General features: G+C 34.3%; 1 protein-coding gene across 1 annotated transcript in view; it reads right to left on the bottom strand.

Moving 5' to 3' along the window:
- Positions 1-327: 327 nt before the first annotated feature.
- Positions 328-13,115, bottom strand: part of ADAMTS5 (ADAM metallopeptidase with thrombospondin type 1 motif 5) — a 78,217-nt gene continuing 65,429 nt past the window's right edge. The window contains exons 5-8 of the mRNA XM_027875427.1: positions 10,237-10,420; positions 9,554-9,729; positions 6,577-6,752; positions 328-4,098 (exon numbers count right to left, since the gene is read on the bottom strand). Coding sequence (XP_027731228.1) covers positions 3,531-4,098; positions 6,577-6,752; positions 9,554-9,729; positions 10,237-10,420 — 1,104 coding nt within the window. The 3' untranslated portion in view covers positions 328-3,530. The remainder of the gene's footprint in view (positions 4,099-6,576; positions 6,753-9,553; positions 9,730-10,236; positions 10,421-13,115) is intronic.

The raw sequence follows: 13,115 nt of genomic DNA, 5'->3' as shown, positions 1-13,115 counted from the left end.
GCCTTTCCTGTCTTTAGATGTAGATAATTTAATAGATATGTAAATACGTATATGTATATATGTGTAATAAAACAAAGAAAACTTTTCTATTAAAGATACAAAGGCAATCAGTGCAAACTCACAAAAATGTACTTCACAATACATATAGGAAGCTTAACTTTTAATAAAGGAGTATATCTAGCAAAACATTATATATATAATGTTATATATACATGTGCATGTATATATAATATATACATATAATATACGTATAAAATATATATTATATATAAGAATTTGCAAAATTGACATTTTTATTAAATAAAAAATAAATAATTTCATCACACAAGTTCACATACCAGGTACAAAAACAGTAAATTCTTTCTCAGTGCAATATTTCTTTTTTATCTTTGTGATTGAATTCTTTTTTCTAAAATGGGATAAAATTATTTAGCTAGAAGGGTAAAAAGGCTTGAATTTGCCAAATCCATAAGACTGTCCTATCAAGTACTTTTAAACATGGAGGCAAAATTAAATCGTGTAATCAGAAAAAGAAGCTATTTTCTTTCATCCTTTTTTCTTCATAAGGAAAGAAATTCCAGGAGTTACTAACTTTTGTGGGTGAAATTTCATTGTCATCAAACCTGAGCATTCCAATTCAACTCAAATTTGTTAGGAGGAAGCAGCCCTGAGCTTTAAGGACTTTAGGATTTTTCAGGCATAATGAAAATAAGCATGTTTATAGGATCACAGGATCAGAATTGGAAGATGCCTTAAAAGTCATCTCCTGTAAACCCTCCCATTTTACAGATTATGATACCAAGACATAGAGATTTTTTTTAAAAATTGTAACTAGCAAAGAAGGGATTTGAACTCAGGTTCTCTGACTCCAAAACCAGCACTTTTCCAATGCACCATGCTGCCTCCCACTTTCAAGCAGAAAAATAGTCTATAGGACCATAGATCTAGAGTTGAAAGGGACCTTTGAAGATTTTCCCCTAGTACACAGTCTTTATTCTTTAGAGATATGGAAGTGTCCATTTCTCTGAACTGCATTATCCCGTCTTAGTCATTCCATCCTTTGTACATACATTCTTGGAGTCATTCTACCCTTATCCGTCAGTGAGAGCAGCAGATACTGCTTGGGCAAAAGAAAGAGGGTCCTTTACATAGAGCTGTTAGATATAGTGGTTTGAGGTCAACTCTATGTCATTTGAGTAATAAATACTAACACTGTAGATTAATATTCAAGAGGAGTATTTTCCTCAGAAAGAAAATGAAAAGCACCACTGATTTTTTATATCTACAATATTTTATGGCTCCATCACAGAGAAAAAGGAATGCGTGCAATGATGTTTGACTCAACTCAGATTTGTTAGGAAGAGGCAGCCCTGTGCTTCTAGGACCCTAGAATTTTTCAGGCACATTTATAGGATCACAAGTTGAGAATTGGAAGAGGTCACCTCATTTATATCCTCCCATTTGTCTGCAATGATGAACTCAATATCCATCTTCAGCATGATCACAATCAAATGGTGCAAAATTATGAATTGAGGATATATCTACAAAGTATCCAAACAATTAGCTTAAATATGAGTTTTGGTGATACAAGTAAACAACTTCAACTGATTTTCTTTTATGGAAACATGTACAATGTGTTTTGATCATGTGAAGAGGTTATATCACATAAGAGAGAAATCAAGAAAAATGGTCTGAATAAATACTTTGGACATTATATCGGTTGGTCTCTGAGACTGCCAGGATAATAAAGCTGGTGTTATGCTAAAATACAATGCAAATGAAGTAATACACTCTAGGCAGTTGGAATATACAGAAAGACTGTTCAGTGAAAAGACATAAATTAAAACACAGAATTTAAACACAGCCATCACAGTCTGTGTCAGGAAATCTGTCAGCTGGATTGGTATGAGTTGAATGACTTAAATCAAATAATTTTTTCTTCTGCCAAATATTGAGTATCTCTAAAGTTAAATACTTCTAAATAACCATTTAAATCAATGGATTATAAGCATTCTTTGCTTTATGAAAACATAATACATAAAAATCCATGCCTCCATAAGATATGTCATGTCTACCAGTACAATAACATCAAATATATGTGGTTATGACTATTATGAAACTAAGATAAAAGGACACTCTGAAATTTCTCCAAGTTTAACTCTATGTGTTTCTCTTTTAAAAATTACAATATGGTCTAAATGGCATTAGTAGTCTAAAAATTGTAAAGGCCTACATGTTTTCAGACTTTAAACTCATGTAACAAAAATTTGGAAGAGGAGAGAAGCCTGCATGTTTATGGTTAATATAATAGTTTTTTTTTCTAGCGTAATACTACTAAAATAATATGCTTTTCATTTGGGAAAGAAGTCTTTAGTATGTGAAGTATGTTTGATATACCAATTATTTTTCTCTTTTAAAAAAATAAATTATTAACTTCTACATGGAAAAACTCTTACTGACATTGATGGCAACCACATCTGGATGTGGTTAATTTCTGAGTGACACAATATTTTTAGTAAAACCGAATATTTAAGGTAATCAAAACACTAATTCCTTATATGATATAGTTTTTAACAAAACAAGATAGACAAACAGCACATTACATATTTTCTGGTAAGAGGGAGGATTCTAGGATATAAAGTTTTAAGTAGAGATACAATACAATTTGTTGGGTATCTTTCCTTATTAAGGAAAATATAGCCTCTCCAATAGCTATTTTTAGGCACATGAAACTTTAAATTTCACTTGCAAACCACAGGAAGAAAACAGTCAAGAATATATAGTTGACAATATTATAAAATATTTGATTTTTTTTGTAAATACTAAATTTCTGCACGCCCCCCCCACTGATGTCTTAAAAAATCCAAATTCTATACACATACATACGTACAAAATATGTTCTAATCAATTTGGCTGGCAACCTGAAAAATACAGGTACTAATATATCAGAGAGCCTCTATATATGTTTATAAGTATTCTGATAATCTCTGCTCAAGAATTTTTAAAATTACATTTTGTCATGGTGTTAGTCTTTTAAAAAATATATTGTCTACTATCAACAACAAGCTTATATTTTCCAGTAAAATATCCACAGCTCTTTCTGGAAAATGGGTGAAACTGAAAACAGCTGCAGACCTACTTTGGTCAATCACTTTATGTATAGAATGAATTATTTTTAATAGAATCAAGTTATATAAAAATTATATATTTACAAACAGCAAAAATAAATCATGATTGAAAATTATTATGATGTCTTCAAAGGCATTTTTAAGAGGTAGGTGATAAAGAGGAAATAGGTTTGTACTCTTCAAATACCTTATGAGCTTACATTCATTCATTTTGCTATTCCTTTTAGGCCCAGAAGACTTAATTTTCAAGGCTTCCTTTGTCATATTCCAGGGTTTGAAAAGCAGATTCTGCTCATAATTTGAATCATGAAAGTAATTACAACGAAGTTTAGATTTTTCCACCCAAGGTACGCCAGTGGTGTCTTGCTCAATTATTTTTCTAAACAAAATCATAACCATGTGCTAGCATTTCTTTAGAAAACACTGCTTGAATGCTGAGGGTCTCTGTGACAGTAGACATCCTTTTGCTAATTTTTTGTGTCCATCCTGGCATTGCACAGTCCTGGTATGCCAGCCTGTGTCACATGTTCTAGAGCAGGAAAGCCATGGGCCTGTAACCCACTGTAGCTGTGAGGTCTGTGATCCCATTTTATTGCTTCCATGATGACTGACTGAGTTTGATTTGGATGTTGACTTTTTGGGAACGAAGAAGCTATAGCGGACATCTACTGTTTTGCTTGGGTCTGTTGCAAGAATCTGAACTATAAGAATCTCTTTTGTAGCTGAATGTCCCATCCCATGTAAGAAGTCATCCTTGTGGCTCCAACCACTATAGTTCATGACAGTCCCATTGATATCAATAATAGTCTCTGACGTAGATATCATATACTTTCCATTGATCAAGTACTCACCATTTTTCTTTTTCAGGGCTAAGTAAGCAGTAAATCTGTTCTGGTCTTTTGCCTTGAATTGTCGGACTTTGATGTGAGTGGCACCTTCAGGTATCCTCACTACATCTGTGTAACCCTTACTAAGAGACAAAAAGACAGAGACAGAGAGACGGAGAGATAGAGAGATGGAAGCAGAGAGGGAGAGACAAAGACAAAGAGCAGCAGGCACAGAGACAAAGAAACAGAAAAGGTAAGTAACTGATGAAACAAATGGATATTCTTTAAAAGTCTCATTTTAATTTGGTGTTACATTTCAATTTTGTCATGTTTTATAGTCTAGGGTAATTTAGCTTAACCTTTTCACTTTATAGAAAAGTAAATGGAGAGGCTCAAAGGCTCAAAAATTCATCTAAGATTAGCAAGTAGCAAGGTTAGAATTTGAATTCAGATATTGTGAACCCCAGCACAGCACTCTTTCCATCACACCCAAACATAGCTTTCTTTAAAGCAAACTGCTATAAAACCAGAAAGGATAAGGATCGGTACTTCATTGGTTTAGAGACCTCTCTGTGAAGAATTCCCTTTACCAGTGCAGGCTGGCACCTTTCCTGAAATATATAGTCTTAGACTTAGAAAATTGCCTTATGTAGGGTCACATAGTCAAGTGTCAGATGGGACTTGAATCAGGTCTGGTTTCTGAGACAACTCTATCCACTAAACCATGATGTGTTTTTATAAAATTAGAAACTGTTTCTTTTAAAATTTCCTCATTTCAATAAAATATTAGTTAGAACATGCTTCATTATCATATTAACTTTTATTTAAAAATTCAATTTTACTCAATATGGTGTATCTGTAACCCTAGATTCTTAAATACCATATCTATATAAGAATTCTGTTAGGTCCTACAAACCTAGGATGGCTCTGAATACAAATCTTATAACAGACTGAGACAGGTTATTTGAGAATTGGTTTAGCTAAGACTGGGGTGTCTCATCACCAGACAGGTGGCCAGGAAATAATGCTTTTTTTTCTATAGCAATTCATGAAACCATCTGTAGAAGGAATAGATATACTAACAAAATCACAAATACTTTGAAGTATCAAATGGCATGACAATATACAATAATACTATATATTTAGTTCCCACTTTTCCTTTCGAAACCTAAAGAACCTAAACAGATTCATTCTTACAATTTCAGGAAGGTAAATAGAGATGAATGTCCTATTTTATAGCTGAGTAAACAAAAACATAAGTGGATGAAATGTTTTTCTCCAAACCACAACTATAAAAAATGAAAACAGAACCTACCTCAATTTTCAGTCCTTCACTTTGTCAGTGGACAATACTGTCAATATAACAGGGGTGGCATGCAGTGTTGGTAATGATAAAATGTAATAACCTACTCATCATTTTGCTATGAGCTGTCAAAATAGCAATAGTTTAGATAAAGTAATTTTCTGTGTGTCTCATTTTTACTTTTGCTATATTTTCTTAGCTACAATTCCTTTCTTAAGGTCCATCATATTGGAATAGCAGTGAGACTATAGTAGAAAGAACAATGGACTTAGGTTCAGAAAATCTAAGTATAAATTCTTTCTCTAACAATACCTAGCTATGTGACTATGGCCAAGTCATTTTATTTCTGTGTCCCTGTACAATAGGAATAATAAAACTTGTATTAAGTACCTTGCATGGTTTTGTGAAGATGTATATATTATAAATATTAAAGCTCTATAGAAATGTAAAGAGACACTTTCTGAGAAAAGGGTATTTGTATAAATTCTAATACTCCTACCCTGAGTAGAATCTCTTTGAGGGAAGGGATTGTCTCATTTTAAGAGTTTTTATCCTCAATGCCTAGCACATAGAAAATATTTCATAATTATTTATTGAAATGAAATTGATTAGATAATAGTCAAGATAGACTTCTTATACCAACTCCCATGTAATAACAATAGTGTTGTGATGAGAGTACACTTTATTACCATAGCTTCAGTCATGAATATTTTTATTTGTCCAGCTCAGGTTTTTTTTTTCTATTATGAATATTTTGCTGATATCAGAGATTTTACTTCTCATTTTTCTCTTCCGTGGTTAGCACCTCCAATGTAACCTGGATACACAGGCAAACCTTGCCTGTACCACTGCTATACATATGAACTAAAAGGCAATAGAGGTATATAGAATTGGAAGGGACCTGTTAAGAGATTATTTAGTGCAATATGTGCATTTTAAAGATATGAGATCATTGATCTCATATAATTTACATAAGCTGTGAGTTATTATTACTACTGAGCATTTGAAAGACTTTTCTAACTTAAGAATCTATTTCAGTTCTTGATGACTCTTTTACTTGTGTCCTCAAGGCCAGAGAAGATCCCTCATAGCTTGAAGATTCACATATCCCAGAGCTTTGCATCACTTCTCTTTTTGTCTTTATATTCACAATTTGCTATCAGAGCAACACAATACATTGCCACCTAACCTCTACAGATTCATACTTCTTTACTCATAAGCATATATAAAATATGTTACTCACTATATCCATTTGGAAATTTAAAATTTTGAATGCCAAGCTTAATTATAATAAGGGATATCTGTCTCATCACATTACCTTTTTTTAGTAAATGTTCCCATGACCTTTGTACAGCTGGAATTATCTCCTCCGCATACACCACACTTATCATATTGGAGCTTTGAACCAATAATGTTGTCACAACCAGTTCTTACACATTTCCCTTGAACACAGATTGAATTACTGTATGGTCTACATTCGGTTCCATCCTTCACCTAGGTAATTAAGAAAAAACAACTTAGAATTTCAATAACTTGGTTCATTTAGTGCACCTATAATTTCTACTTTGTAAGTTTGCTTTGAAGGACGGTGAGCCATCAAAACATGTAGTTCCCAAAGCAATGAACTGAATGGTTGTTGGCATTTTGTTGGGTGATTCCAGGCAAACCTTTAGTTTTGTAAATCTAGAAATCTTATTTATCAAGTGATCCAAAGTCCTCAATTCCCTTTTTGCATATGTAACCCTTTCCAAAATTAATATTTTCTCTTTCATTGTGGTCACTATGAAACCTTCTTCAGCTAGTGGTGGGGAATATTGTTTAGCAGCTAGGCAGTGTAGGGGGTGGGGGACACATTAGCTAGGTTTGTGCTAGCAAATGTTTAATAATTGACTGCAGCATGTTTGAACTGGCTCCAGCATATCTCTGGTGCCACTAGGAAAGCTGAGATGCTAGTGTATCATCATTATTAATTTAAAAATAATCATCTCAAAGTTAAAACTAGTATCTCAATTTAGAAGGATTCAGCATTTTCTACTTAATGGTTCCAAATCACAATAGAGATGAACAGATGGAGATATTCTTGGTCAGTCTGAGGAAGTAACTCAAAAGACAGACTGTGATCTGACCAACAGACTCAGGAGAATTTGCTTTGGGGCGCATTGACAAGGTTCATTAACCATTTTCATCTGATAATGTCCATTTATTGCATTTTTGTTTTGATTCACAAACTCCAGAAACAGTGGTTTTGTAGATATGTGGGTGAAAAGAGAGAAAGAGACACAAAGAGAGACAGAAAGAATTTAAAAATTCAATTTAAAATTGAAGAAAATTTGATAGGGATGAACTAATTTAAGTTCCCTTAGGTTATTTACCGCTTAGGAAATAAAAACCTTTGAGACAGATTTTCATAAATATTCCCATGTAGAACTTATTTGTTTGGTTGCTTTAGTTTGGCCCTGTAAAGATATGTTCCTACTCTTAGGGTAGAAACTCCTTCCTTCGAGATCAGAAACTCATCTAGAACTTAAGAGTCTGAGAGAGTTGCCTAAGGGCATGGAGGCAGTATTTGCTTATGGGCAAACTAATGAAATTTGCCTCTCTCCTCAGTACAAAGAGGTTGAGGACTATTTGACCTGTATGTGGTCACTACATGAGATGTTTCAGCTTAGCTGATTTTATTTGTTATGAGAAAGGATTCAATCTCGAAGAATTTTTTTTTCTCTAGAAATGATTGTAGTATAAAGACAAAAGACAGCTTGACGTTTTAAAGAGAATAGCTTGGAGGATAAGAGTCTAGGTGACTTGCTCACTGTCCACAGCTAATATAATAGCAGAAATAGAGCTTCAACTCAGGTACAATTGATTTATCAATTTTATAATTTTGAAAATTGTAATTTTTGATCCGTAAAAAAACTAAACCATAAAAAGAATATTAGATTGCTATGAAGTTTAGCCAAGTTTTCCTAATAATAAAAAGAGGTATATGTTTACTGTCAAACTTATACTTATGAAAGATTTAGGGCCTTCTGGAGTAGCTGTGTTACCATATATGTATGTGTGTATATAGTTATCATAGGACTACATCAAAGATTCATAGTATAATTGCATAGGAATGCCCTCCAACAAACGTAGATTACAATCTGTCTGTCATTTAGTAGATAAATGTTATAATTGCCTATGGTTCAGAGAGATCGACGTATGTCCATGGATTTATAGCTAGTAAATGTTAGAATTGTGGTTAGAATCCAGTTCTTCATGAGTGCTCATCTAGTGCTCTTAACAACTACAAAAAGCTGCTTCTTAAGAAGAAAGAGAGAGAGATAAGAGAAAGAGAATTAGAGGTAAAGCTCTTAATCAATAATGCTGTCACAAACTTCCCTTGAATACAGATTGAATTACTGTATGGTCTGTATTCAACTCTATCCTTCATCGAGGTTGTTGACAATATGTTAATTTAGAATTTCAAGAATGAATATCTCTTTGGTTTATTTGGTATACCTGTAATTTCTGCTTTGTCAATTTTATTTTCTTGGAAGGATAGCTGAAAACTGTGTAGTCAAAGCATATAGTTCCTAAAAACAACAAACTGAATTGTTGTTGATGTTTTGTGGGGAGATTCAAGGCAAGGCTTTAGTTTTATAAAACTAGAAATATCTTACTAGGATATTTAAAGTCCTCAATTCTCTTTTTGTATGCGTAATCCTTATCCAAAATATGATATTTTATTTTATTTACCTAATATTTATTATATGCCCAATATTATATGATATATTTGGTTAAAGGCATAGAAGTGAACGTAGAAATAAAAACAAGTAAAGCTCTTTTATGTTATTCCTTAAGAAAATCTTTGGGAAAATATACAATAAATAGTAGCACTTAATTCAGTAAATGTGTAAAGGAGGAAGGCTGTTTTATATTAATTACTGTGAAAATCCTTGGAAAATAGGTATATGTATCTTCTTTATATATTCCTTAGTAACTAGGTTTAGTTACCTAATACTCCTAAAGAAGGTATTGTTTGGTGTTTGAAATATTTGCTATTGTGAAATTTGAGTACCCAATCACTTCTTCTGTCATAGAGTTTGTATTACCAAAAAATTTAAACACAAAGAATAAGTAAATGGAGGCAGCTAGGTGGTGCAATGGATAGAGCACCAGCCCTGGAGTCAGGAGGACCTGAGTTCAAATCTGGTCTCAGATCAGACATTTGACACTTACTAGCTGTGTGACCCTGGACAAGTCATTTAACCCCAACTGCCTTGACAAAAAAAAAAAGCATAAGTAAATGTAATTACCTTTGGGGAAAATACCACATAGTAGCCTGTTCCTTTGGCTCTACAGGTCAGCTTGCACACATCTGCGGGCAGAACTCCTGCATATTTGGGCACCCACTCCACAAATGTCTTGATCCCTTTTATATCTGATTGAAATCCATTTTTAGCTTCACATTGTTCCTGACGAAAGGCTTTAGCTAGAAAACAAATATCTTAGCATTCATATATGTATCTATATTTCACCTAAGGGCCAAGATATTGGGAATTTCCTGTTAAGTCTTAGAACATTTGGAGATTTTATTTTAAGGACAAGATGTAAACAGCCCTGATTTCTTTCTTGTTCCCCTCCCTAAATATTCATATACTTTACTTAGAGCTAAGAATGAAGTTTTCTCCCAGACCTTTGGCCATCATCATCTTTAACGCCATGCTATTGAATTTTTATCATTATTAAGTTATTTTTCTATACTGCTCAATTATAGAGCAGTATATAATTGCTCTATTTATATAGGAGCAAGGAGGTCCTAGAATGGCATTTCCTAAAAGTGCTCTTCCATTTCTACAACTTTTCCTATGCGGTATTCTCAATATGAGCTGTCTCGCCAGTGGAGCAGGTCACAGTATCATGTGAGGTTAATCCCTCTCTACTAAAGTCTACAACCATTAAAATGAGAAGAATACAAGACAAGTGTCATGGAACATACCGTACGTTGGACACGCTGTGACACTACAGGAGCGGTAGATGGCTCTCTTTCCAGTGCAGTATCGTCCATTGTTTCTAGGTGGTGGATTATTACAATGGCGAAAAGCAAACTGAACTCCTCCCCCGCATGAACGGGAACATTGGCCCCAGGAACCCCAGGAACCCCAGTTGCCATGGTTTGACGTCTGAAATGCAAAACAGAAGATGTTTCAAATGGAAATAAAAATCTTGCTACAATTTATAATATCCTTTGGGGAGACATTGGGAAATTACTGTTTCGATTTGAGTTTTCATAGTAGTCATAGGATTTATGGCTGAGTGGGAACTTAAGGATAATCTAGTAAACCCCACTTCATTCTATGGATAGGGAAACTGAGGCCAGCAGAGGGCTAGTCACATATTCAAGGTCACACAGGTAGTGAGCAACCAGGCCGGGATTCAAATAGGTTTTTGGACTTCTAATTCTGTTTGCTTTCTACCATACCACTTCACCATGTCAAACTATGGGATGCTGCAGAGACTGCAGAGTCCAGAATGGATATGGTGATTATATACAAAGAGTTCACTAAACAGTCACTTGATTTTTTCCTAACACAGCAGGATCCAAGTGGTTCATATTATCTAAGTTCCCAGTAAAAGGAAGGCATCATCTCATGGTACCTACAGAATATCCTTCTGCCTATGGATTTTAACATAGTATTTGTTTCAAACAGAGCAGGCTCAGAGTCATCTTGTTACCTACTATTACCCTGGGTTGTCCTCTATTCTTTTACAATTATTGATTTTTTTCTCTCACCAGATTTTCTATGTAATAACTGTAAGTGAAGCCTTGCTATTGATAATGAATTTATTCTGTAGCAGGGAAATCTAAAGAATCTGATAATTAGGTCCAAAACTTGATTCATAATAATTTTAGGATGCTAAGCTTTTTAAATATATTATTTCTTTGATTCACATAATATTTTAAGGTATATATAAGTATATTTATATATACATATATAGAGAGAGATATGTACATATATTTATGTCTATATCTACATCATATCTATATAATTGTTGTCCCCATTTCACAGATGAGGCAACTGTCTCAAAGATGCTAAGTTACCCATGGTCACACAACTAGAGTACACTGTCAGTGATGGGATTGGGAACATGTCTCTCCTGGTACTAAGCTAGGTATTCTTTCCATTATATGTATGCTGCTTTTTCTTGTGAGTCAGATATCCATTCATAACTACAGAACATTAGAGCTGAGTAGGACAATGAAGACATGAAGACAAAGAATACAATGTCTACCTATATAGTGATACATTGAAAAATTAGTAATTTTATCATGAATCTCACCACCACTGTAACAGATCAAAGCCCTTTCATCTTTAACATTTGCCCTGGTAGTCAATCTGCTAGTGATAAGCCTCTCCACACTTAGCCAGGCTGTTCTTTGAATGACTGCTGGATATCAAATGTTGACAGGCTGTTCTTATAGAATTCTAGCTCGGTAAGATGTGTTCTACTCTCATAATTTATGCATGAGATATAGCATAATATCAGGACTTTCATGGAGAGTCAAAAATGCAGACAAAAAGAAAGAGACCCTTTGTAACAATTCAGGTTTTCTTTTGCCCTGTAACAAAGTCTGGCAATGATCCAAATTCCTTTGGTTAGTGAATTTTGTGGAAGACTTGTAATGACTATGGAAACAACCCAGAGTGTTTCTAAATACTGCTAAGAAGGGCATATATGGAGGTTGTGTGACTGCCTCGTAAAATAAAACAAAAATGAAAAACAAGGAGTGCTGCTTCTATCCTACTGTGCCGAGGATCTGAGAAGGATTAGAAGAGAGAAATAGAATATGTTGTTCCATCCCTGCAACCAAGAGTAGTAAGTGTTGGTTTGAAATTAGGAGTTGTAGAGTCACTCTGGACTAGGAGTCTTTAACTGCTTTGGTATCATGGATACTTCTGGAAGTCTGGCTAAGCTTATGGACTCCTAAGTATCTTTTGTGGCTTACATTCATAATGGAAAGAAATGGTTTTAGTTAGAGGTCAGTGAAAATAAAGACCCATTTTTTCCCATCCAAGTTCACACAGCCCTTGAAACCTATTTATGGACCCCTAAGGGGCTCATGAGCCACAGGTTAAATAAGACCCTCTGCCCTAGACTCTGTGGTAAGGACAAATGACTACTTAGAAAAAAAATAAACAAGAGCACCCACACTGGTGCTACCACAATTTGTAGAGTGGTGTGAAATTTTTAGAAAGAAAAGCACTAGATTTGAGTCCTAGTGCTGTCAGACTACATCAGCTGTGTGACCCTGGACATGTCACCTCTCTCCTCTGGGCCTCAGTTTCTTAATCCGTAAAACAAGAAGAGCTGGAATAGATGATTTCCTTCTAGCTTTAGCATTCTGTGAATCTGGTCTCTTAGTGGCAGCTCTGGTATAATGTCTTCGAGTGAATTTAGTTCTGTTCTGGATTTGGCTTTTAGTCTGCCTTTAACTGTGTGACCCAGGGCAAGCCATTTAACTTCTCAAGAGCTCAATCAATTTCTTCATTTTAAAAATTAGGGAGTTGGACTTTAGGATATTTACCGTCTCTTCAAATTCTAAAACTCTTTGAAATGCTAGTAATATCAGAATGCTGAAGTATACACAACATGGGTTTCCATGTAATACTAAGTGTCTACCCCATTTCCCCAGCAGTTGATTTCATTCAACAAGCATCTGCTAAGCACCTACTATGTGCAAGACACTATGTTAGGCATTAGGCATTTAAATAAATGACCTCTATGGTTAAAATGAGCAGTTGGAGGTAGAATATAAATTTCCAAATTGAAAACACTTTCTTCATTGAATATTTTTGAAGAACTCTTATGGCAGTC

The sequence above is a fragment of the Vombatus ursinus genome, unplaced genomic scaffold (assembly GCF_900497805.2).
Source record: "Vombatus ursinus unplaced genomic scaffold, bare-nosed wombat genome assembly UNPS02014809.1, whole genome shotgun sequence".
Taxonomy (NCBI): Eukaryota; Metazoa; Chordata; class Mammalia; order Diprotodontia; family Vombatidae; genus Vombatus; species Vombatus ursinus.
This window is presented reverse-complemented; position numbering and strand designations above follow the sequence as displayed.